The sequence below is a fragment of the Rhinoraja longicauda genome, chromosome 9 (assembly GCF_053455715.1).
Source record: "Rhinoraja longicauda isolate Sanriku21f chromosome 9, sRhiLon1.1, whole genome shotgun sequence".
NCBI classification, from domain to species: domain Eukaryota; kingdom Metazoa; phylum Chordata; class Chondrichthyes; order Rajiformes; family Arhynchobatidae; genus Rhinoraja; species Rhinoraja longicauda.
Genome location: NC_135961.1, coordinates 69,025,895 through 69,052,638, shown reverse-complemented (window position 1 = coordinate 69,052,638; position 26,744 = coordinate 69,025,895). Strand labels below are relative to the sequence as shown.

Here is a 26,744-nt window from a genome sequence, read left to right as displayed (position 1 = left end):
CTTTCCTATGTCATGGTGCCCAGAACTGAACACAATATTCTAGATGCGGTCTCACCAAGGTTTGGTGGGATCTGGATCAAATAGAGGCGGGTGACACTAGTGTAGCTGGGATATGTGGGGCCGAAGGGCCTGTTTCCACACTGAATCACTCTATGATACAGTGGCAGGAGTTGCCACGTGTTCACCGCTGACTGAGCTGGGGTGTTGGTGGGCCAGGCCGCAGTGCCCTCTGGGCGTTGTAGTCCTTACTACCGCGCCCATCGCTGGTTGGCGATGCGGCATGACGCGTCTCGTGAACTAAATCTCCCGGCGCACCGCGGGTCGTGAGCCACGTCAGGGTTGCGGGTGGGCCGCAGCGCCCTCTGGGGGATGTAGTCCGCTTGCCGCGCCCTCCGCTGGGTGTTGGGGCGAATGACGTCATTGTCTACAACTCCCGGCGCGCCGCGGGGCGTGAGCCACGTCAGGGCTGGCAGGGGGCCGCAGCGCCCTCTGGGGGATGTAGTCCGTCTACTGCCGGGATGCGCTGGGTGGCGATGCGGGCTGACGTCACTCGCCTACAGCTCCCGGCGAGCCGCGGGGCAGCCGCTTGTTATTTCCGGGTTGGAGGCGCCGCCATTTTGGGCAGTGACAGACGGGACTCGCTGATTGTGTCGGCCCCGCGTCCCCCTTTCAGCACCGCCACCGCCACCCACGGCCCGACCGGGGCAGCAGCACACGCTGATCCGAACCCCACACCGCGCCGCCCACACGGACATGTCAACCATGAATCCCGAATAGTAAGTGCGGGTTCGCGTCCGCTGGGCCCGAGCGAGGCCTGGGGCCTGTGGTGGGGACGGGGACGGGGACGGGGACGGGGACAGGGCCGGAGCCCGAGGCGAGGGTGACAGTGACAATGAGGGCCAGGACTTTTCTCGGCCCGGGGCCTGTGGGGAGGGTGACAGGCAGGGCCCGGACTATCTTCTCCCCTCCTCGGGCATCTCTACCCGGCTGCGAAGCCCGAGGGAGTGGCGGCCGGGAGAGCCCAGGCCAGGGCAGGGAGAGGCCGGCCGGCCGGCCTGCCTGCCATGACAGCCTGGGGTGGGGACACACAGTGCTGGAGTAACTCAGCGGGTCAGGCAGCATCGCTGGAGAACATGGACAGTGCGTAGAAGGGTCTCGACCCGAAACGTCACCTACCCATGTTCTCCACAGATGCTGCCTGACCCGCTGAGTGTCTCCAGCACTCTGTGTCCTTTTTGTAAACCAGCATTTCCAGCTCCTTGTTTCTTACAACTGCGCCATAGGTAGATAATGGTGAAAGGACAGATGGTTGGACAAAGGCCAGAGATGAAAGGACAGAAGACGTGTGACAAAAGGATTGGAGAGTTACGAATTGTGATGCCAGAGGAAGGATCTAAGTGGAAGGGGAGAGGGGAAATAGGTGTGAGTCTATGTGGGGAACTGGGATTAGGTGGGGGGGAGGGAGGGGGAGAAAGGAAGGAAGCATTACTTATAGGTTAATGTTCCTTGTCTCCAGAGATGCTGCCTGTCCCGCTGAGGTACTCCAGCATTTTGTGTCTATCTTCGATATAAACCTACATCTGCAGTTCTTTCCTGCACATTACTTGTAGGTTAGTTATCTAAAATCGGATAGCTCAATTATCATACCTTTAGGTTGTAAGTTTACGCAAGAGGAACCACAGGTAAGTAGAAGGGCCCATTCAGACAAAGCAGTGTACAAGATGTGTCGGAAAGAACCGCAGATGCTGGAATACCTCAGCGGGACAGGCAGTATCACTGGAGAGAAGGAATGGGTGACGTTTTGGGATGAGACCAGCGCACAAGATGTTTGGTGCCCATGGGAAGGGCATTGAGTACAATGTTGGGGCATAATAATACAGCTGTAGAAGTTTTTGGTGAGATCACACTTGGAGTTCTGGCCACCCTGCTAGAGGAAGGATGTCATTAAACTGGGAAGGGTATTTGACCCATGTTCCTCTTCACCCTTCCTATCCAAATACCTTTGAAAAGTCGTAATTGTTACCGCTTCTCGAGCTTCTCTGGCAGCTGATTCCAGATAGACCACCCTCTGAGTGAAAAAGTTGCCCCTCTTAAATCTCTCCCCTCTCACCTTAAGCCTGTGCCCTCTAGTTTTAGAATCCTCTACCCTAGGCTAAAGACTGAGCATTCATTTTATCCGTGAATTAATTGTACACTTCAATGTTCAGCCCTCAGCCTCGAACACTCCAAAGACAATAGTCCCAGCGTGTACAACCTCCCCCTCTAATTCAATCCATTGTATGGGATCACACTCAGAGTACTTTGTACAGATCTGGTCACCCAGCTGCAGGAACGATGGCATTAAGTTAGAAAAAGATGCGGGAGAGATTTGTGGGTTGGACAGGGTATGTGCCCCACCCCCACCTTTTGACAGGTGCTCTGCCCGCACCCCCACCTTTTGACAAGTGCTCTGCCCCCCACCTTTTGACAGGTGCTCTGTCCTCCCCCCACCCCCACCTTTTGACAGGTGCTCTTCCCCCACCTTTTGACAGGTGCTCTGCCTCCACCTTTTGACAGGTGCTCTGCCTCCACCCCCACCTTTTGTCAAGTGCTGCATCCCCATCCTTTTTGACCCTGGCTGTGTATCCCCCCCCTCTCCTGTTTGACGATTGTTACACCACTCCACCCTCCAAAGACTCCCCCCGTGAGTGCATGTGACAGGGACGTGACGATGTCCCCAGTCCTGCCCTGGGGTCTTGCAACACTATCTGTTAGCTGCTGACTTCCTGCTGTTGTGGTCAGGGCCTGGGTGCATCTAGCATTCCTCAAGCCTGTTGTTGCACAATAACAGATAGTGTGTCAGCAGAGCTTCTCCATGTCTGAGGAAACATCCTTCCTGAAGATCTGGGCATCTCTGCAGGCTATAGAAACAGAGAAAACAGGTGCAGGAGGAGGTCATTTGGCCCTTCAAGCCAGCACCGCCATTCATTGTGATCATGGCTGATCATCCACAATCAGTAACCCGTGCCTGCCTTCTCCCCATATCCCTTGATTCCACTAGCCTAGAGCTCTATCTAATTCTCTTAAATTCATCCAGTGAATTGGCCTCCACTGCCTTCAGTGGCAGAGAATTCCACAAATTCACGACTCTCTGGGTGAAAACGTTTATTCTCACCTCAGTTTTAAATGGCCTCCCCATTATTCTTAGACTGTGGCTCCTGGTTCTGGACTCCCCCAGCATTGGGACCATTTTTCTTGCATCTAGCTTGTGTACTTTTATAATTTTATATGTAACGGAACGTACGCTTTGTAACGGAAAGAGAAATGAAGGAGCAACTGGTAGTTGCTGTGGATCTCGTGTATATATGTGTCTGGTTGTGACAGTCCACTGCCAGATACTCAGCTCTGAGTTGAAGGTAATGCATTCACATTCTTAGTTTTTCTTTATGAAATTGTTACTTAAAATGTGTGTCCACGAGCAATCCAAAACTCGTGGCTAGGCTTTCCTTGCTTCCTATGCCTAGTTATGCTTGTCCAAGCATTTCAGAGAGATGTGGAGCAGAGTTCCTTCCTGATAAATGTGAAAATCCACATTGTGTTTCGGAAAATTGTCCCTTTAGGAACATTTATTTAAAAATCTTTTCCAGGGTTCAAAGAATAAGTTTGAGTCAGACATATAATTGTGGTCCACAATTTACAGCCTCTACTTTTTCCAAATGCACATTTACACATTTTCGGTGTGTTCTTCCTGGCCCTTTTCAATTTGATCCACATTGGGCCAGATGTAAATCAAACTAATGTGAAATTATATAATACTATTCATGAGTGGGATTCAACAGGAATTCTGGAGTTACAAAGCTAGTCGAACCATTGGCAGTCATTTAAAATCTATCGCTTTAGTTTATGATGTGGTGAAGTGGTGGTGAGATTCACAGAGATTGCAGAATTTACCTGCTGGAGATGCCAAGAGTGTGGCTCATCTCTGCGCGGCAATGTAGGTGCTTCATGTACAGGCTTGTATATAACCTTCCCACTGGCTACTGGATGGCAGCCGCTGCAGGGATCACTTCCCTGAAAGCAGTTAATGACAACACTATTAATATTTCCCAATCTGTCACAGTTTAATGTTCAAATGGCCCAAGGAGTCCTTGGGTACAAGTGATTGAAAAGCAACATGCAGGTCCAGCAAGCAATTCGGAAGTCAATTGGATTGCAGATTTTTATTGCGTAAGGATTTGAATGGTGGAGTGAAGATGCCTTGCTGCGATTGAGTGGGGCTGCAGCTGTGTAGTTTTGGTCTGCTTGTCCACTGGAGAAGCCCAGTGAAGGTTTACCAGCGGGTTCCTGGAGTGGCAGACTTGCCGTGTGAGTGGAGACCATTCTCACGCCTTCAGATCAATGAAAGAAGCTCCCTTTGAAACGGGACGGCTGCATTTGGGAAAGGTGTTTCTTCCTGATGACGTGCCTGGCAACAAGGGGAGCAGTTGAATAATGATGGCTCGGCTCATTACGTCTGAGCATGGGGAAATATCTGAAATTTGAGGGTGATAGTTCTTCCCTGAGGGATTGCGGAGGCTCAACCTTTGAGTTCATTCAAAGAAGAGCTTGATGCAAAGAAACCATGTAAAAGGCTAAAGAAGGGTCTCGACCCGAAACATCACCCATTCCTTCTCTCCCCAGTTGCTGCCTGACCCGCTGAGTTACTCCAGCATTTTGTTAAACCTTCAATTTAAACCAGCATCTGCAGTTTTTTTCCAACATGTAAGGGATCTAATTGATAGAGGGCACGAGAGGAAGAATCCCGACCTGAAGCATCACCTATCCATTCCCTCCACAGATGCTGCCTGTTCTGCTTGTAATAGAAGGATTGTTCAGGGAAGTGGAGGTGGGTTGAAGGATCAGCCATAAACCTGATGAATGGCTGAGCAAACGTGAAGGGCTTGATGGCTTCCCCCTGCTTCCAACTCTTATCATTTAGTCGTTCAAATGTAATTTAAACAACTCTCACTTGTAGTATTGTTTGGTTCCTAATTAAATGGCCAGCTCCACTGAAAGACGGTGGCAGATTAAATGTGTTGCGTTTGCAGATACCCTGTATTGCTATCAAAACTCAGCAGCAATAATATAGTTTGATAAATAATTCAAGGCGTCACATGGATATGAAGGGAGAGGAGATTAATTAATCTGGGCACGGACATTGTGGGCTGAAGGGCCTGTTTCCGTGCTGTACTATGTTCCGTGTCCTCCAGTTCAAACTGCTTGAACGTTTCTTTGTGATGCTGTAGCTTCCTCGATGTAATGCAGCGGATTGTCAGTTGTGATTGTGTAAACACTGACTTGGGAGCCATAAACCATCTGATTCAGAAGCTAACAATGGAGCCACAGTACAGTGCCTCACAGCTCACAAACTGGGCGTGATTCCCTTCAGTTGTGCCTGTGTGGAATTTGCACGTTCTCCCCATGGCTGCCTGGGTTATCCCCGGCACTCCGGCTTCCTCCACACACCCCCAATGTTTCTGGTTGTTTGGATAATTCAGAGCTCTAGGTGGTTCCACCTACCCTAAAGGTAAATACGATTCGATATGATACAATAGAACGTTATTTATCCCAGGAGGGAAATTGATCTGCCAACAGTCATAAAACACAAGATACATCAAACGTGAAATTAAAGTGAGGATTGGGGATGTGAAAAGATAGGGGAGGGAGGGGAGTCAGTCTCAGTCTCCGTCTCCCCCACGACAGAAGGGGAAGGGGTTCTACGGTTTGATAGCCACAGGGAAGAAGGGTCTCCTGTGGCGTTCTGTGCTGCATCTTGGTGGGACCAGTCTGTTGCTGAATGTGCTCCTTGGTACGCCATCGGATGCTTCTTAGTGGACTGAATAACATGCAGAATAGTGAAAGGCTTGGGTAGAGTGGATGTGGGAGAGTCTAGGACTAGAGGTCGTAGCCTCAGAATTAAAGGATGTTCTTTTAGGAAGGAGATGAGGAGAATTTTCTTTTGTCAGAGGATGGTGAATCTGGAATTCTTTGCTACAGAAGGCTGTGGAGGCCAAGTCGGTGGATATTTTTAAGGCAGAGATGGATAGATTCTTGATTAGTACAGGTGTGAGCGGTTATGGGGAGAAGGCAGATGGGGTTAGGAGGGAGAGATAGATCAGCTGTGATTGAATGGCGGAGTAGACTTGATGGGCTGAATGGCCTGATTCTACTCCCATTACTAATGACCATATGTCTGGCGTGCGAGGGGAGGCTACAGGGAATTGGATGTGTGAATGGCATTGCTCTCACGCTCAGCACCTGTTCAAGGGGCCGAATGGCCTCCTGCGCTGTTTGGAAGTATGGACAGTGCTGACAGGTAACTTTGAAGTGCAGTTGGATGGAAGTTATGAAATATGTAACCTTTGACCACAATATTGTGCATCAGTGAGCATGTGTCAGCCATTTGCTGCTGCCACCCGTTGTCACCCATGGACTGAACATTTGCCTCTTGTTCACCCGGCCTCTCGGCAGTTGCTCCCGTACCTTGGGTTTATCCAAACGTCACACTGTCAGAACAGCCTGACTGCACTGGAGAGGGTGGTTTACATAGTGTGATAAACAATAGGGCTGTAGCAATGGGAGGTGACTGGCACTGGTTGCACATTAGATGACACACTCTTCAAGTACGCATCTACGTGAAACATCAAAAAACTATCCATACTGGAAACTTAATATAAAAGCAGGCAATGTTGAATGTACTCAGCAGGCCAGGCCACTGTGGGAAGAGAAAGAGTTAACTAAAGTGTTTTTCTTTGCACAGGTGTGGCCTGACCTGTGAGTATTTGCATCATTGACTGTTTTTACTTTAGTCTCACCTATACTGAACACGTTTCCAGCACTGGACCCGTGACATTCTTTGCCCTGGCGATCAAACCTTCCTCTGGATAATACCCTGAGAGTAGCTGCTCCACCACTCACATGGGCTGTGCTTTCCAGATTCCAACCACCCTCTGGGTGGAAAATAACCATCTTGCATTTCTTCTCAATCTCCACCCTCTAGTTTTAGCTCGCTCTGCCATTGGGAAAAGCTTCCTGTTTATCTCACAATGCAAACCAGCCTCTCAGGTGCAATTAAACTCTTCTTACAGTGTGACCTTTGTATAAGATATGGGAGTGAGTTATATATGTGTAAGATGTTAACCAGCAAGTAGGAAAGCATATGGGGCTACTTGTGTAGGAAGAAACTGCAGATGCTAGTTTAACCGGAAGATTGACTGATGTACGAGACCTAGGTGTGCTTGTACATAAGTCGCTGAAAGTAAGCATGCAGGTACAGCAGGCAGTGAAGAAAGCTTATCTTCATTGGCCTTCATTGTGAGAGGATTTGTGTTTAGGAGCAAGGAGGACCTATTTCAGTTATACAGGGCCCTGGTGAGACCGCACCTGGAGTATTGTGTGCAATTTTGGTATCCTAATTTGAGGAAGGACATTATTGCTGGAGTAACTCAGCGGGTCAGGCAGCATCTGTAGAGAACATGGATAGGTGACGTTTCACAGAGTGCTGGAGTAACTCAGCGGGTCAGGCAGCATCTGTGGAGAACATGGATAGGTGACGTTTCTGATCGAGAAGAAGGGTCCCGACCCGAAATATCACCTATTCCTTTTCTCCAGGGATGCTGCCTGACCCGCTGAGTTACTCCAGGTTTTTGTCTATTATATTATATGAGTTACTTCCTCTGTTTGTTAATGCAGATGTTTTGTTCAGAGTGAAAACAATACAGTTAATGTGATGTACAATATTCAATTGGTGTAATCACTGACATATAATCTTGTTACTAAATAATGAACGTTAGGATTGAATGTGTAATCCTGCTTGAAATAGTCTGGTGGATTTGGGATTGGATGTAATAATAACTCGTGATAGTTTCTCTTATAGTTTTAAAAACACTCCATGACAAGGCGTCTTTGTGACTTGTCAGATTGTGTTTACAAAATCCACCGCCTCTGAGAGAATTAAAATGGATATTTTGAACTTGAGGTGCTACCAGCATTGAGTATATAGTCAAGATGGTATCTAACCACAAACCTCTGTGTACTAGATGGGTGTCTTGATAATGTTGGGGGAAAAGATTTGTTTTATGAATGTATCCATTGACCATTAGTTGCTCGGTTGGACATCAAAGGTTCTTGCTAAGTCTAAACCCCCAACTTCAGTCAGAGAGTTGTGAATCTGTGGAATTCTCTGCCTCAGAAGGCAGTGGGGGCCAATTCTCTGAATGCATTCAAGAGAGAGCTAGATAGAGCTCTTAAGGATAGCGGAGTCAGGGGGTATTGGGAGAAGGCAGGAACGGGGTACTGATTGAGAATGATCAGCCATGATCACATTGAATGGCGCTGCTGGCTCGAAGGGCTGAATGGCCTCCTCCTGCACCTATTGTCTAACTTGTTTTAACTCTGTACCAAAATGCCATACATGGAATATTCTGGCCCACAGTTTTGAATGACATTTAGACTCTGCAGGTTAATTCACAAGTACACAAGTTTTGGAGTAGAATTAGGCCATTCGGCCCATCGAGTCCACTCCGCCATTCAATCATGGCTTATCCCTCCCTCCTAATCCCATTTTCCTGCCTTCTCCCCATAACCCTTGACGCCCGTTCTAATCAAGAATGTGTCTATCTCTGCCTTAAAAAAATATCTGCTGACTTGGCCACCACTGGCCTCTGTGGCATTGAGTTCCACAAATTAACTAACCTCTGACTAAAGAAGTTCCTCCACACCTCCTTTCTAAAAGACTGCCCTTTAGTTCTGAGGCTGTGCCCTCTGGCCCTAGACTCTCCCACCAGTGGAAACATCCTCTCCACATCCACTTTCACTATTCAGTAAGTTTCAATGAGGTCCCCCCTCAACCTTCTAAACTCCAGCGATAACAGGCCCAGTGTTGTCAAACGCTCATCATAGGCTAACCCACTCATTCCTGGGATCATTCTCGTAAACCTCCTCTGGACCCTCTCCAGAGCCAGCACATCTTTCCTCAGATATGGGGCCCAAAATTGCTCACAATATTCCAAGTGCGATTGTGAGGGAAACCTCTATCTGCTGATCATTCCCAAGGATGGTAACTCTACAGTACTCCCTGTTTGTCTACGATTCTCAGACCTGTTCTGATGGCCTTTAATCCTTATGCCCTGCCCCAAGTTTCTCCTGGTTATTTTGCAGTGTTCAGCACCACTGTTATAGGTCACTAGTTTTGCCGATGTATGTAGTTTATTGCCCGCAACTTACAAAGAAATTGAAAGATATTGAACATCTGTCATGTTAAGTATCTAAATAATATTTCAGCTTCCACACTTGAGATGGAGACTTGAAACCTGTTTTATGGACTTTACTTACAGACCAGTCTGGGAGATGTCTTCCTTGAACTAAGTTTTCATTTGTTTGCACCAATTCTTGATTAATCCCAGAGTATTTTAAGGTAGAAAGGGGAACATTGCTACTTAAGCAGGGAGCATTCTGAAACGTCACCTATCCATGTTCTCCAGAGATGCTGCCTGACCCGCTGAGTTACTCCAGCACTCTGTAAAACGTCACCTATCCATGTTCTCCACAGATGCTGCCTGACCCGCTGAGTTACTCCAGCACTCTGAAACGTCACCTATCCATGTTCTCCACAGATGTTGCCTGACCCGCTGAGTTACTCCAGCACTCTGAAACGTCACCAATCCATGTTCTCCACAGATGCTGCCTGACCCGCTGAGTTACTCCAGCACTCTGTGAAACGTCACCAATCCATGTTCTCCACAGATGCTGCCTGACCCGCTGAGTTACTCCAGCACTGTGCCTTTTATATCACAGACAATTAACAGTCGTCTGAGAAATGCTGAAATGAGTCATGATGAATGAGTCATTCAGTGGGCCTCGAGCCTGCCCAGCCATTCATGATGATCATGCTGATGTTTTCCTAGTGTCCACTCCACTCTTCAGCTTTACTCCAACAATTTTTAAATCTCATGTCGTGTTAAAATTTCTCAGCCTTGAATATTGAGTGACTCTGGCGGATACTTCCAAGTAGTCAGCATCCTCAGGGAAGGGTCTCGACCCGAAACGTCACCCATTCCCTCTCTCCTAGATGTTGCCTGACCTGCTGAGTTACTCCAGCATTTTGTAATACCCTCAGGGAAGGAGTTCTCAGTGTGAAGTGAGCATCTATGCGTTCCTGTAGGGAGCCCTCGAGTCCATTGGAATATAGTGACTTTCACCAAGATCACCTCTTATTCTTCTCTACTCCAGCATGCATGGGCCCAATCTTTCCTCATTGGACAACCTTTCTCTGCACCAAGTGAAAGGATATGCTTCCTGCAATCAGTGCACTGCAGACACACCTCTGCCTGATACATTTACAGCAAGATCTATGTTGTGTGGCCATTTAAATAAAACAAATTACAATTAAACTGAATTGCCATGATTTAATGAAGTGCCAATCCTGTTCAACAAATTTAGGATTACTCGTCAATCGAGTTTATCTGGATTTTCATCCGTGTCTATTTAAAAGATTGTTTAAACCCAAGATAAATTCCTGGGCCTTTAGGAATGTGGAGTAAAATATTGGTGTCAATAAAGGATTACTTAAAGGAAAGGAAAGAGATCCGAAGGAATTAGCAACTTCTTCCAGGTTGTCAGGCTATTATTAGTGTGGCGCCACAGGTGTACTTATTAGATGCTTGTTTGTTTGCTGTTAATGATTTAGAATCGTGATAAAGAGCTTGGTGAAAAGTGAGAACACTGTCATGTGCAGAATGATGTGGACAAGTTAAAGTTGGATCAGTGGTTGACAGATGGAGGACGCAGAGGGGAAACATGAGGTTGCAGTAGAATGTATTTTAAATGGTGAGGAACTGATTACACTGCGCAGACTGATATGGGTGTGTTGGTACAGGAAACACAAAGTGAACACGCAGGCAGAGCAAGCTGTTTGTAAGGCAAACATTGTCAGTTTGCCAAGAATTTACACAATATGTCTGAGATCGCACTTGGAGAATATATACGATTGTCAGAGGAATTGACAGATTATTACGGATGGGACGTTCAGCCTTCATGGTCACAAGACGAGTCTGTTGCCATGTAGAATCAAGGTGAATGCATTCCATGTGCAGCCTCTCAAAGCACTTGATATGGATGATGCAAAGCAAAGATGGTGGATGTCAAGGCTACTGGATGGTACTCATTAAGGCATGAGAACCGTGATATTGGTCTTCTTGCAGCAGGTGGGTAGGTCAGAATGGAAGAGGGAGAAATTGAACCTGTCCGTGAGCACTCCTGCTCGTGGTCTGCGCAGCTACGAAGGACGCGGTCAGGGACTCCGTCTGGGCCAGTTGCTTTCCATGGGTTCACCCTCAGGAAGGCCGGTGTAACCTCTCAAACAGTGACCCCGGGAGGGGACACGCTCGAGTCTTGTGGCGCGGATGTCATCGGCACGTTGGCCTTTTGTTCAGAGCGAGCACAGAACGCTCTGTTATTAGGGAGGGCCGTGGTGATGTTGTCTATAGTTATAGTATTCGGGCCTTGCCACAGTCTGCGGCTGTCCACATGTTTATACTGGGACTCCAGTTTGTCCCGGCATTGTCTCTTGGCATTCTTGATGCCTTTGCAAAGATCATAACGGCTTACTTGTACCGTTCGGGATGGTTTGACTTGTGTGCTGCGATCCTAGTCTCACACGCTTCTCTCTACTAACGATCTCCTTTCTCTTCCATTGGTATTTGAAACTATTATGGACATCATCATGTTCACTTGCTATTCGACTAATTATACTTAAGTGTAATAACATCCTCTTTAAAAGCTGAATCTAAATGCATTATTTATTGCCAAATCTTTCCAAGAGATTCATTGGGACATATTGTAATAATTTTGTTCTTTGAACAAAACAAACTATAATTCTTTATGTTCAATTGAATTTTCGACATTATTTTCTGAGGGCTCCAATGTCTAAGTTTAGTTTTGAACTCTGAAACCAGTCTGAGATTAGAAACAAATAGTGAAAAGAAGACTGAGTGAGCAGAAATATCCCATCCCAATGTTTGGCCTTCTGCAAATGTTCACATTTCAATGGATGTCACATTCCTTATTCTGGAATGTCAGATCAATTAGGTCGACACAAAAAACTGGAGTTACTCAGCGGGTCAGGCAGCATCTAGGGAGAGAAGGATTGGTGACGTTTCAGCCCCCTCCTCTGACATCAGTCTGAAGAAGGGTCTCGACCCGAAACGTCACCCATTCCTTCTCCCCTGAGATGCTGCCTGACCTGCTGAGTTACTCCTGCTTTTGTGAATAAATGTCAGATCAATCGCTTGATTCTGCAAAATTAGTTATGTCTGGACACAACTAATTTGCTTAACTCATTCAGAATGGTCTGTTGTGGAATGTAGTAATTTGAGACATGTATAATATTTCTCTTGAAAGAATGCTAGATTGGTGCAAAATAGTAAATGGGTAAAGTGGCATTTTCACAAAAATAGTGCAAGCACTCAATATATTCATAAAAATCAAAACCCTCTGTAAGTGGACTGAAATTTTTAAAGTAATTCTGGAGTAATGTGTAATACAATTGGCTTTTGTTGAGTTGGCGTCTTCAGGAGGTGATTGGGGGTGAATGTGCTGAGGAATTTGGAGTCCAGTGCATCAATTCTGGCTGAAGTTGATGTGTTTTTGGAGGAGATGGATCTGGTGGGCCTGGGGCAGTTAAAGCATGGTTTCAGTAAGTATGTAGCGAGAAAAATGGCACATTATACCAAGGGAGAGAGAGGTTGTGTAGGAAAAAAACTGCAGATGCTGGTTAAAATCGAAGGTGGACATAAAATGCTAGAGTAACTCAGCGGGTCAGGCAGCATCAAGGGAGAGAAGGAATGGGTGACGTTTCGGGACAATGTCCAGCCCCCTCCCCTGACATCAGTCTGAAGAAGGGTCTTGACCCGAAACGTCACCCATTCCTTCTCTCCCGAGATGCTGCCTGACACTTTGAGTTACTCCAGCATTGTGTGTCTACCTTAAGCATTGGTGCAGTTGTGGAGGGTTAGTGATGCTACTCTCACCACACTGTGCACGGTTCACCACGCTTTTGTAAGAGAGGATTGGAGGCACTCCAGCAGAGATTCACTCGACTGTTTCCAACAGTTTCCAGACTGTTTAGACATTCCTATCCCAAATGTCTAAGAATAGTTAGATTATTCTTTGAGATTAAGAATAATGGGGTTGATTTCATTGAAACATAAGATCCTAAAAAGGAATATCATGTTAGAACTAGAGCAAAAAGGAGTTGCTGGAGGAACTGGGCTTTCTGAAAGCACCAAACCAAGATGCTGTTTGTCCATTTCCTCCACAGATAAGTGGCTTCATTCTCTAATCTGTGAATGAACTTGAACATTGCATTACTGAGTAAACTTCCCATTTCTGACCTTATGTTTGAGGGTAGGTTGGTGCAGCGGTAGAGTTGCTGCTTTACAGCAAATGCAGCGCCGGAGACCCAGGTTCCATCCCGACTACGGGCGCTGTCTGTACGGAGTTTGTACGTTCTCCCCGTGACCTGCGCGGGTTTTCTCCGAGATCTTCGGTTTCCTCCCACACTCCAAAGACTTGCAGGTTTGTAGGTTAATTGGTTTGGTAAATGTAAAAATTGTCCCTAGTGGGTGTAGGATAGTGTTAGTGTGTGGAGATCGCTGGGCGGGGTTGGACCCAGTGGGCCGAAAGGGCCTGTTTCTGCGCTGTATCTCTAAACTAAACGATAAAAGTGTTTGGAGTAGTTCTGGGTATAATAATCAGCCCTGCTGACCACCTGCAGTGATGATCTAAGGTTAAGGTGACTCACTTCCATAAGTACGCCCATCTTCCATTGTGCAAGGCTTCATTCCAGCCAGCAGCAAGATGCTGTCTCTTGAAGCATTAACTTCAGTTCTATTTGGGCTCCGGGTCGCTGTCATCTTTGAACAAGGCTGTTTCCAACATTGACATCTTCTTTGATCTTGATCTAATTCAACCACTCTGCATCCTCTCTGTTGCAAAGATGACATATGCCCATCAGACAGGTTTCCAACCCAGGCATTTCAGAACATGGGTCTCTTCATCCAATAATGTTTCAAGTGAAAGCTATTCACTCAACCCTTCAACACAAGGCACAAGGTTCCCATGTACTCACCATCAGCAGTCACTGGATGCGAGTGTGACTGTCCTCTCCATAGGGTCGGACGCCTGTGCGTGACTTTGTTTAACGTGGGGAGACTGGTGCACAGACAGCCACCACACGGTCCTTGACAGATCTGGGTCAGGATCCAGTGGCGTGGAGTCCAAGACGACCGGGGACCCTTTTCTGCTTCAGCCTTCATCCATCCGCCTTCCCAGACGTTGTGACGCTCCACTAAAGTCAGCCATCATCCTCCCTCCGCCTGTTCCACCGTGGAGGTCTTGGTCGGATCGCTCTTTGTCAGGGACCTCCCCCTCGACCTTACCCCCATGGGTGACCCCACCAGCAGTGTAGCTCCAGACGGCATCGCTCTCAGGATCTCAGGACCACACGAGCTTCACCACGACAAGGTGACACCCCACGGATTGTCACCTTGTTGTACAATATAGTCACTGTAATGAGATACAATGGTTTGTTTAGGAAGGAACTGCAGATGCTGGTTTTCACCGAAGATATACACAAAAAGCTGGAGTAACAGTGGTTCAGGCAGAATCTCTGGATAGAAGGAATGCCTTCCTTCTCTCCAGAGATGCTGCCTGACCCGCTGAGTTACTCCAGCTTTTTGTGTCTATCTACAATGGTTTGTTGGTGTCCACAGAAGCTGTTGTACAGGTGGGGAGAACAGTATGTTTGTGCGGACACAACAGCTTGTAACTTGCTGTAAATTAATGCAACTTTGCTCAATGCTGTATGTTAGCACTGAATAGTGCATGTTCAATGCAGCCTTATGATAACATTTTGTGTGTCCATCTCTTTTAGTGACTATTTATTCAAGCTGCTGCTTATTGGAGACTCCGGTGTTGGGAAATCTTGCCTTCTCCTCAGATTTGCAGTAAGTAACACTTTCACCTTGAGCATTTAGATTTCATTTATCAGTTCTATGAAAAGTGACCAATTGATAATGTGGTCTTTTTGGATTCAGTGCTGTAAAATTGGGCTAGCTTTCTGCAGTGGCACTTGAAGGAACACACAGCCATTTCACTCAGGTTTCTTGCAGGAAGGAACTGCAGATGCTGGTTTAATCCGAAGATAGACACAAAATGCTGGAGTAACTCAGCGGGACAGGCAGCATCTCTGGAAAGAAGGAATGGGTGACATTTCGGGTCGGGAACCTTTCTTCAGACGGAGTGAAGGCCCAGAGATGCTGCCCGACCCGCTGAGTTACTCCAGCACTCTGTGAAACGTCACCTATCCATGTTCTCCACAGATGCTGCCTGACCCGCTGAGTTACTCCAGCACTCTGTGAAACGTCACCTATCCATGTTCTCCACAGATGCTGCCCGACCCGCTGAGTTACTCCAGCACTCTGAAACGTCACCTATCCATGTTCTCCACAGATGCTGCCTGACCCGCTGAGTTACTCCAGCATTTTGTGAATAAAGTGATTTTGTGTCTCTCTCAGTCGGGTTTCTTCCAGGATACGTTGATACAGCAGTGTTGTCATTAAGATCAGAGGAATGAGTGAAGGCACAGTGTGTGCTTAGTTTTGAACAGAGTGAAATATGGGCTGGTGTAAATAGCAGCAAGGAAGGCCACCTTCAATGAATCTGGAGAGAACGTTCTGAGCCACACACCAGTAACCCCTAGTTCTTGTGGGTTTAAATGTGTGACCAACATCGAAGGAAAATTAGAATGGGAAAAAGTAATTATAAAGCATGTTGTTTTTCTGTAGGCTTTAAAATGTTCATAAAGTTCATAAGTCAAGTCAAGTCAATTTTATTTGTATAGCACATTTAAAAACAACCCACGTTGACCAAAGTGCTGCACATCTGATTAGGAAAAAAAAAAAGAAACATGCAGTGATAGGAACAGAACTAGACCATTCGGCCCATCAAGTCTACACCATTCAATCATGGCTGATCTATCTCCCTCTCCTATCCCCAATCTCCTGCCTTCTCCCCATAACCCCTGACACCCGTACTAATCAAAAATCTATCTTTGCCGTAAAAATTTTCACTGATGGCCACTACAATCTTCTGTGGCAAAGAATTCCACAGATTCACCACCCCCTGACTAAAGAAATTGCTTCTCATCTCCTTCCTAAAAGAACGTCCTTTAATTCTGAGGCTGTGCCCTCTGGTCCTAGATGCTCCCACTAGTGGAAATGCAGTCCTTAGAGAATGTAACTCAGCGGGTCAGGCAGCATCACATAAGTTCATAAGTTATGGGAGTAGAATTAGGCCATTCGGCCCATCGAGCCTACTCCGCCATTCGATCATGGCTGATCCAAGAGATTCTCCCCATAACCTCTTGGATTACCACATTTTCCTATTGAATGTTGGTGGTCGTATATTAAAAACTCTAGTGACGATATGTGGGTAGGTTTCTACTTTCTCACTTGGAGTGGAAATATAACTCCTTCAGTGGGATCTTTAGTTTAATGTTAGTTTAGTGCATTATTGTCACGTGTGCAGATCTACCGTGAGTAGTGTGTTCTCTGTGCTACCCAGTCACATCCCACCGTACATGAGTATAATAGATGCTCGTCTGGAACAGCGTGCAGAGAGTGGCCACATAACTGCGCACCCTTGCAACTCCCGAGTCTCTCAATGTGTAGGAAATGAACTGCAGATGCTGGTTAAAATCAAAGGTAGACACAAAATGCTGGAGTACCTCAGCGTGTCAGGCAGCATCTTGGGAGAGAAGGAATGGGTGACGTTTCGGGTGGTCATCCATTCCTTCTCTCCAGAGATGCTGCCTGACACGCTGAGTTACTCCAGTATTCTGTGTCTACTCCTGAATCTCTGAACCGTCTGATCTTGGCTGTATGCATGTGATGAATGAACCTCTTTGGCAACCTTCCCCTCCCCTGATAACCTCCTCTTTGGGATTTGGTTCAAAACGTGCCTGGAATATATTCTCAATCACTGGAAAGGAACTATACAGCAGTTTTTGAATATCTGAGTTAGACACAGCAGGTGGTCATCAACCTATGATGGGGTTACGTTCAGAGAACCCCATCGCAAACTGGAAGTATGGTAAGTGGAAAGGCATTGAATGTGCGTGATCACGTGGCCGGAGACGAGCTGCAGCTCACTGTGGCTCGCTGCCGTTTGCACTGATATCCATGGCTGCTTGGCAGGTGGAGGCTTCGCCCTGCAGCCTGGGCTGTGGAACTCCATCCCGGCCCGGCCGGAGCCAGCACATACATTCCCCACGTGGACAACCCAGGCTGACTTTGTGGGCCGGTATCTCAGCTCTCCGGCGGCTTACTGTTGGCCACCTGTAGGATGCCATGACCAACGCTCAACTCATGGGCACCCAGACGTGTGAATGAGCCGCAACAATTACCGGCTGTGTTGAGCCACAATACCGGCTGGCTGATTGTGTCTCTGAGTCTGGCTGCTCTTCCCAAGCCTGCTCCATCTCCCCTCACAGCTGCCTGTGTCACCCCTCACACACACACTGCTTTTGGTCATTGCCAACTTACAAAGAAGTTGGGTTATGCGGTTCTCAGGGACTGACCGCGTTCATAACCCAGAGACTGCCTGTCTGTAAAACCCGCTGGCAGACAGGGAGAAGATCACACCTCTCTAAAATAGGTTGAGGTAAATCCCCCCTCTAGTCCAGCACCAGGAGGTCAATTGATCGACACTGGTTACAGAATAGTGTTCTGAAAACAATACTCCAACGTATCTGCAAGTTGCAATCTGGCGTGTGCAACTGAAGCACGCGGCTGATCATATCACGCATTAACAAAGGTGACCCTTTATCTGCAGGTTGCAATCTGGCGTGTGCAACTGAAGCACGCGGCTGATCATATCACATGTGAACAAAGATGACCCTTTATCTTGTAGGCAGAAGAACTGCAGATGCTGCTTTAAATCGAAGGTTGACACAAAATGCTGGAGTAACTCAGCGGGTCAGGCAGCATCTCTGGAGAGAAGGAATGGGTGATGTTTCGGGTCAAGAGTGGGTGATGCTTTAGCTCGGAACCCTTCTTCAGACTCAAGTTAACCAGTCTGCATTTTCTTGCACTAGTCTGAAGAAGGGTCCAGACCTAAAACGTCACCTATCCATGTTCTCCACAGACGCTGCCTGACCCGCTGAGTTACTCCAGCACTCTGTGAAACGTCACCTATCCATGTTCTCCACAGACGCTGCCTGACCCGCTGAGTTACTCCAGCACTCTGTGAAACGTCACCTATCCATGTTCTCCACAGATGCTGCCTGACCCGCTGAGTTACTCCAGCACTCTGTGTCTTTTTTTCCCCACATAATTCTATTGCTGAATGGAGATTGCAAAATTGTGTTGCATTTTGGTTGGACTGTACTTAATATTGCAATAACTTTATTTTGTATTGATTATTATGTTCGTTTACAGGATGATACCTACACAGAAAGTTATATCAGTACAATTGGCGTGGATTTTAAAATTCGAACAATAGAGTTAGATGGCAAGACCATCAAACTTCAAATAGTAAGTATTTCTAACTACTGGAGCACTGAGATTATTGAGTTACTCATCATAAATTAAAAGACTGGACATTTCCATGAAACTTGTGCTATGTTTTATTTTCTTTATAAAAAATGTGCAAGTTTGTCTCTATATTATCGTGAACAATATAACCACTTGGACAGGTGCTTAAATAGGAAAGGTTCAGTGGGCCAGGCACAGGTAAATGGGACGTGCGTGGATGGGGCATCTCGGGTGGCATGGGCAAGTTGTGCCGAAGGGCCTGTTTCCGTGCTGTGTGATTCTATAATTTGTCCGGACTGGCACATGTTTAGAAACACACAAGTTATACAGTCGCTCCCACCGCGGTCTCAATATCAGTGAAATGATGCAGGACTATTGAGGGAACTGTAAAATGGAAAACCACACTGAAAGCATTCTCGATTATTCTTGTGTCTGGTATATACACCGATCAGCCAAAACATTACGACCTGATGAGCCAAAACATTATGCCCAGCTGCCTAATATGCTGTTGGTCCTCCATGTGCAGCCCCATACGCAGCAGGGTGCGATGCACTGTGTATTGTGACACATTCCTCCCGTGACCACCATTAACATTTTCTGTGACTTGTGCCACAGTCGACCTTCTGTTGGTTCGGACCAGACGGGATAGCCTTCGTTGCCCTCGCACATCGATGAGCCTTGGGCGCCCAACACCCTGTCTGTCGCCGGTTTGTGGTTTGTCCCTCCTCGGACCACTGTCGGTCGGTACTCACCACTGCTGACCGGGAGCACCCCACAAGCCTTTCCGTTTCAGAGATGCTCTGACCCGGTCGTCTGGCCATAACAATTTGGCCCTTGTCAAAGTCGCTCAGGTCTTTACTCCTGCCCATTTCTCCTGCATCCAATGCATCAACTTCAAGAACTGACTGTTCACTTGCTGCCTAATATATCCCACCCCTTGACAGGTGCCATTGTAACAAGATCATCAATGTGATTCACTCAGCCTGTCAGTGGGCATAATGTTTTGGCTGATCGGTGTGTAACTGTTAATGGAATTTGTGGAGTGTGCAAACCAGGAGCCAGAGTTGAGGATAATAATGTTTGTCTTGTTTGCAGTGGGACACAGCTGGCCAGGAGCGGTTTCGAACAATCACTTCCAGTTACTACAGAGGGGCACACGGCATCATAGTTGTGTATGATGTTACAGACCAGGTACGATGCATCTCACGACTGGAAGAACAGAAACAATACAGGCGGCAGATAGTTACACATCTGTCCTGCTGCTTGCATGAAGTCATTTACACCCTGAAATATCAATAGTGGGATAGCATAGAATTAGTGTGTGAACGGGTGACCGGCGGTCAGCACGGACTCGGTGGGCCGAAGGGCCTGTTTCCATGCTGTATCTGTCGACATATAACAGCATGATATTTGATGGAAGTGCATAAACGGATACCTTTCTGCCCTCCCATCTCTCCCATTACATTTAATGGCCTACGGTAGGATGTGATAATTCTGCTACCAAATTTTAACTGCAACACCCCATCAAATGTAATAATTTAAATCTATTTTTATTATCTTTGGCACATAGCGATTATTTCAAGCACAGTTGGAGCTGGGAGTTTTCAAACATTGTGCCACAGGAGTGTGAGGTTGCAGTTTGACAAGCTGACATGGTTTGTAGGTGTAAACATATCAATATGGGAACATTTGATGTGGAGAGGCTGTGCTGATCCAAGACTTGGATTATAGTTGCCTAATAATCATGTGTTAGAATGTTTAACATTACAATTGTAGGCTAGCATGCTATGTTCAGAGTTTCAGCGTGAGGAACAGATAATCGCCCTTGGATCACTCTTATTTAGAGCAAACCGACTTGAGGTCAGATGATAAATAGGCCAGCTGTATAAATGAACATGGGTAGAGTTATATTTTAGGATCTATTTTTAACTGTTCTCTCTTAGGTCACCAGTAGTGCCGTGAATTAAGCACGACTTCCATATGATTTGACGCTGTGATCGCACAGACTCAAACTGTCTACAGGAAGAAACATCAGCTCAGCCCAGTCAATACTGCCGTTTCAGGCTGTGTTAATGTTATCGAGGGAGTGCAGTGCAGCGCACGTTCACCAGGTTAATCCCCGCAATGGAGGGCCGGTCGTATGTTGAAAGACTGGAGCGACTGGCCTTGCATACTCTGGAATTTAGAAGGATGAGAGGGGATCTTATTGAAAGGTATAAGATTATTAAAGGATTGGATAGGCTAGAGGCAGGAAATATGTTCCCGGTGTTGTGGTTGTCCAGAACCAGGGGCCACAGTTTAAGAATAAGGGGTAGGCCATTTAGAACGGAGATGAGGAAAATCTTTTTCAGTCAGAGAGTTGTGAATCTGTGGAATTCTCTGCCTCAGAAGGCAGTGGAGGCCGATTCTCTGAATGCATTCAAGAGAGAGCTAGATAGAGCTCTTAAGGATAGCGGAGTCAGGGGGTATGGGGAGAAGGCAGGAATGGGGTACTGATTGAAAATGATCAGCCATGATCACAGTGAATGGTGGTGCTGGCTCGAAGGGCCGAATGGCCTCCTCCTGCACCTATTGTCTTTTGTCTGTCTAATGTTGTGAATTTAAATTCCACCTGAGCAATGGAGAATACAATGCAGTTGAAATGTTTGAGGTGGTACCTTTCTCAGGTGTCTGTGAGGTGGATGTAAAAGTTCTCATGAAACAACTGAAGGCAAAAACAGGAGGTGCAGCATTCCTTTCCACCAGAGCAGGTGACGTCAGCATTTGTATGTTTAAGATGCACCCTGTTTGCACTCTGGTGGTCTTTGTGGGCTCCCTGTGATTTGTTGTGCAGGAGGTGCAGCTAACACCCACAGCTAACAATTTGATAACTCCGTCATGTGAGCCAAGGTGCAACTACCTCTGCTTAGTTCTAGTTGAGAGATACAGCGCGGAAACAGGTCCTTCGGCCCACCGGGTCCGCGCCGCCCAGCGATCCCCGCACATTAACACTATCCTACACACACTAGGGACAATTTTTACATTTATCAAGCCAATTAACCTACAAACCTGCACGTTTTTGGAGTGTGGGAGGAAACCAAAGATCTCAGTGAAAACCCACGCAGGTCACGGGGAGAACGTACAAACTCCGTACAGACGGCACCCGTAGTCAGGATGGAACCCGGGTCTCCGGCGCTGCATTCGCTGTAAAGCAGCAACTCTACCGCTGCGCCACCGTGCCGCTGTTTAATGTAGAGCCATGGCCAGCTTTAATGATCACCTGAGGGAGCTGAGGTTTGCCTGTGTGCCCAAGACTAAGTGCTGGAGTAACTCAGCGGCTCAGGCAGCATCTCTGGAGGACATGGATAGGTGACGTTTCACAGAGTGCTGGAGTAACTCAGTGGGTCAGGCAGCATCTGTGGAGAACATGGATAGGTGACGTTTCACAGAGTGCTGGAGTAACTCAGCGGGTCAGGCAGCATCTGTGGAGAACATGGATAGGTGACGTTTCACAGAGTGCTGGAGTAACTCAGCGGGTCAGGCAGCATCTGTGGAGAACATGGATAGGTGACGTTTCACAGAGTGCTGGAGTAACTCAGCGGGTCAGGCAGCATCTGTGGAGAACATGGATAGGTGACGTTTCACAGAGTGCTGGAGTAACTTAGCGGGTCAGGCAGCATCTGTGGAGAACATCTGACGCTTCGGGTCGAGACCCTTCTTCAGACTCACCATTACCTTGTTCCTTTTCTTTTAGGAGTCATTTAACAATGTAAAGCAATGGCTTCAGGAAATAGACCGTTATGCCAGTGAAAATGTTAACAAGTTATTGGTAGGAAACAAGTGTGATCTGACAACCAAGAAGGTGGTGGATTACACAACAGCAAAGGTAGGTTGTGGTTTGTTCATCTCTAACATACTTGATTGCCAAACCAACCTTGCTTTGCCATGTACATATTAATCACAGCATTACTGGGTGCGTATATATCAATATGTGCAATTCATCAACGTTAAAGGTAAAAAGCAAGCAAAAGAACGGAGAATTCACAAACTATTACTTCACCTTAAAATCTTGAGACTTGGGATATGATCACAAAATGCTGGAGTAACTCAGCGGGTCAGGCAGCATCTAGGAGAGAAGGAATGGGTGACGTTTCACAGAGTGCTGGAGTAACTCAGCGGGTCAGGCAGCGTCTAGGAGAGAGGGAATGGGTGACGTTTTGGGTGGAGACCCTTCTTCAGACTTATGAGAACTGGTGTGCAGTGTGCATCCTCACTCAATGAGCTGTGTCATGGTTTGATTGTGTCAACTGGAGTATATTTATAAATTGACCCCTGGCTGGTCCCTAGCTTGTGTAGGAAGGAACTGCAGATGCTGGTTTACACCAAAGATAGACACAAAATGCTGGAGTAACTCAGCGGGTCAGGCAGCATCTCGGGAGAGGTGGGTGGGTGACGTTTTGGGCCGAGACCCTTCTTCAGACTGAGTCAGGATGTGAGAGAGACACAGAGATAAGGAAAGATAAGGTGTGAAAACGAGACACAGGAGATGGAAAATGTAGAATGGAACATTGTTAGCTAGAAGGTAGACACAAGATGCTGGAGTAACTCAGCGGGTCAGGCAGCATCTGGGAGGGAAGGAATGGGTGACGTTTGGGGTGGAGACCCTTCTTCAGACATTATGGAGCTCCCGCTGGATAACCCATTCCCCTTTTGTTGGTCGACAGGAATTTGCAGATTCCCTGGGGATCCCGTTTTTGGAAACCAGTGCAAAGAATGCGACGAATGTAGAACAAGCCTTCATGACGATGGCTGCTGAGATCAAGAAGCGAATGGGTCCAGGTGCCACATCCGGGGGCGGGGAAAAGTCGAACGTCAACATCCAGAGCACGCCGGTCAAGTCGTCCAGCGGGGGCTGCTGCTAAGAATTCCCACCATCTCACAAATTTGATTTAAGAGGCCCAAAAGTATGAAACGTTGCCTGACCCGTACTGTAAGTAGCCACACTACTGCAGACTCGCCCCACCCCCTTCCTTCCCATTCCCTTCCCCCCACTTTCCTTTTCAGACACACAATCAAGCACTGAGAAGCCAGTATTGGCTGGGATTTCCAACTCAAGTCTAACTTCATTTTCAGAACTGTTTTAAACTTTAAAGTGTGCAGGTCATTAATAATGTGCATAAGTCTCACGTTAGCAGATTTTCATGAGGTTGGTTTATATTATAAAGAAATGATTTTGTTTCTAATGGCATGTTTTAAATGTCAGCATTGGATGGTCTCTGAAAGTGAAGTTTAGTCATGGCCAGTGTTTTGTCTTATTCATTGCCATCAATAAAATTTAGTCATGTTATGTTGGACCTGATTTTGCTAGTACTTTCTGTAGAGATACGATTACACTGCATTACCTTCATACTCTCTGCATATAACTTGTAGCTGCAGGATATTGTAATTTGTTGCACATGTATTACATTAAACAACTGAAATGTTTAATAATATTGTACTTAGACTTAATTTAGAACTAACCTGGTGGCACAGAATGGTCCGCAAAGCCTCAAGACCTGCAGGACAACGGGCTGGAAGGCTGCAGAGTGTTAACTGTCTTAATTTATTCTGCATATCTCATGTGTTGTATCTCGTTGTAGATTTTTGGTTGTGGATGAGAGGTTTCAGTCTGTAAGATCACTGCTGTTGTGATTCCCGTTTTGCCCTGGAAGTGGCTTGTATTTATAAGTGGCGTTGTGAGCAAAGGGACTTTCTGCTCAGCGATCGGCCGTTCCAAACCCGATCACATTTTTACAGGTGAATTTCCTTTTATTTTTGTGGAATTGTAGAGACTACATCTGGGTACTGGGCTCACTGCAGAGAGTTTGGTAACAGTTACCATTGTCAGGCATGCTAACCACTTCATAGTAGAGCTAGTAGAGGGACCCATATCATTTAAAATATTTTAAGCATGGTGAAGGGTGATTTAATTCAGTTATTTTTACTCATTCTAAATAAAATGCTTAATGGCACTTTCCTCCATATTTCTGGCTTCATTTTTGTAAGTGTTCAATATAAACTTTGATAGGTGCTCATTTTGAATTCCATTCATTTCCTGCCTTGATATGCAGACAGGAGCCTGTAAAGGACAGGACAGGACAGAGGTCGCTAACATGAAGTATTTTTCAACAGCATCGCCATCTTTGTTCCCTTGGCCATTCGTCGCAAGGGTAACGCCTGGACTGCTTCAAGCCACAATCTCACGTTAACAACATCTGTTTTACCCTAATTTGCACTAAAACATTTTAAAACTATTTTCTTAATCCCCTGGCGCATCGGTAGAGTTGCTGTCTCACAGCGCCAGAGACCCGGGTTCCATCCCGACCACGGGTGCTGTCTGTACGGAGTTTGTACGTTCTCCCCTTGACCTGTGTGGGTTTTCTCTGGGTGCTCCGGTTTCCTCCCACACTCCAAAGACTTGCAGGTTTGTAGATTAATTGGCTTCCGTAAAATTCTCTCTGGGGCGAAGGAGACACAAAATACTGGAGTAACTCAGCGGGTCAGGCAGCATCTCGGGAGAGAGGGAATGGGTGATGTTTCGGGCCGAGACCCTTCCTCAGACTGATAGTCAGGATGTGAGGGAGACATAATGATCAGGAAGGATAAGGTGTGAAAACGAGACATGAAAGGAGAAGCGGGTATGAAGGAAAATGTAGAATAGAACATTGTTAGCTAGAAGGTAGACACAAAATGCTGGAGTAACTCAGCGGGTCAGGCAGCATCCCGGGAGAGAAGGAACTGGTGACGTTTCGGGTGGAGACATTCCTTCTCTCCCGAGATGCTGCCTGACCCGCTGAGTTACTCCAGCATTTTGTGTCTACCTTCGATTTATACCAGTATCTGCAGTTTTTTCCTACACACGTCCCTGGTGCGTGCAGGATACAGCTAGTGTGTGGGGAGATCGGTGGGCCGAAGGGCTTGTTTCTGCACTGTATCTCTAAACTAAACTAAACTAAACCTTGGCTAAAAATTAAATGTTCTAACAAGTCCAGGTTCAACCTGGAACACCAGTGGTGTTTGTGTGACAGGGTGGTGTACCAGCGCCTCGAAGTTCAACATCTCATTTTGACCACAGGGACATATATGCTTGTTAAAAGGTGGGCACCTTTGTCGACACAATAAGGGCATCATTGGCTGAGTAGGCAGACATTTAGCCTCACGCCAGCTTTGCCATTCATCAGGAAAGTGGCTGCTCATGTACCAATGTGTAAGAAACATCGAAAATAGGTGCAGGAGGAGGCCATTTGGCCCTTCGAGCCAGCACCGCCATTCACTGTGATCATCCACAATCAGATAGGTGACGTTTCACAGAGTGCTGGAGTAACTCAGCGGGTCGGGCAGCATATTGGAAGAGAGGAATGGGCAACGTTTTGGGTCGAGACCCTTCAGACTTAAGAAGGGTATGAAGAAGGGTCATGACCCGAAACGTCACCCATTCCTTCTCTCCGCCATTCATTGTGATCATGGCTGATCATCCACAATCAGCAACCCGTGCCTGCCTTCTCCCCATATCCCTTGATTCCACTAGCCCCTAGAGCTCTATCTAACTCTCTTTTAAATTCATCCAGTGAATTGGCCTCCACTGCCCTCTGTGGCAGAGAATCCCACAAATTCACAACTCTCTGGGTGAAAAAGTTTTTTCTCATCTCAGTTTTAAAAGGATCTGCTTTATTCTTAGACTGTGCCCCCTGGTTTGGGACTGCAGATGCTGGTTTTAAACTGAAGATAGGCAACCGAAGAAGGGTCTCGACCCGAAGCGTCACCCATTCCTTCGCTCCAGAGATGCTGCCTGACCCGCTGAGTTACTCCAGCATTTTGTGTCTAGCTCCCTTGCCAATCCCCTGGTCATTCTGTTCATATCTAACGGCTACCATTTTACATCCTGAATCCACCGCCTGGGTTTTCTCCGGGTGCTCCGGTTTCCTCCCACATAAATTGTCCCCAGTGTGTGTAGGATAGTGGTAATGTGGGGGGGGGGGTTGTTGGTCGGCACGGACTCGGTGGGCCGAAGGGCCTGTTTCTGCGCTGTATCTCTAAAACTATAACAGCTCTTTCACAGAGAATGTCAGAGCTTTTCTCCTGTCTTGGTCCTAAATTGCTGACCACCTGTAGAAA

At 46.8% G+C, this 26,744-nt stretch overlaps 1 protein-coding gene across 1 annotated transcript; it reads left to right on the top strand.

Moving 5' to 3' along the window:
- Positions 1–587: 587 nt before the first annotated feature.
- On the top strand, positions 588–24,619 carry LOC144596836 (ras-related protein ORAB-1). The gene is made up of 6 exons (XM_078405677.1): positions 588–776; positions 14,951–15,023; positions 18,516–18,611; positions 19,707–19,802; positions 22,345–22,476; positions 23,315–24,619. Exons 1-6 carry the CDS (start codon positions 754–756, stop codon positions 23,510–23,512), a joined length of 618 nt encoding a protein of 205 aa, XP_078261803.1. The 5' UTR covers positions 588–753; the 3' UTR covers positions 23,513–24,619.
- Positions 24,620–26,744: the final 2,125 nt, after the last annotated feature.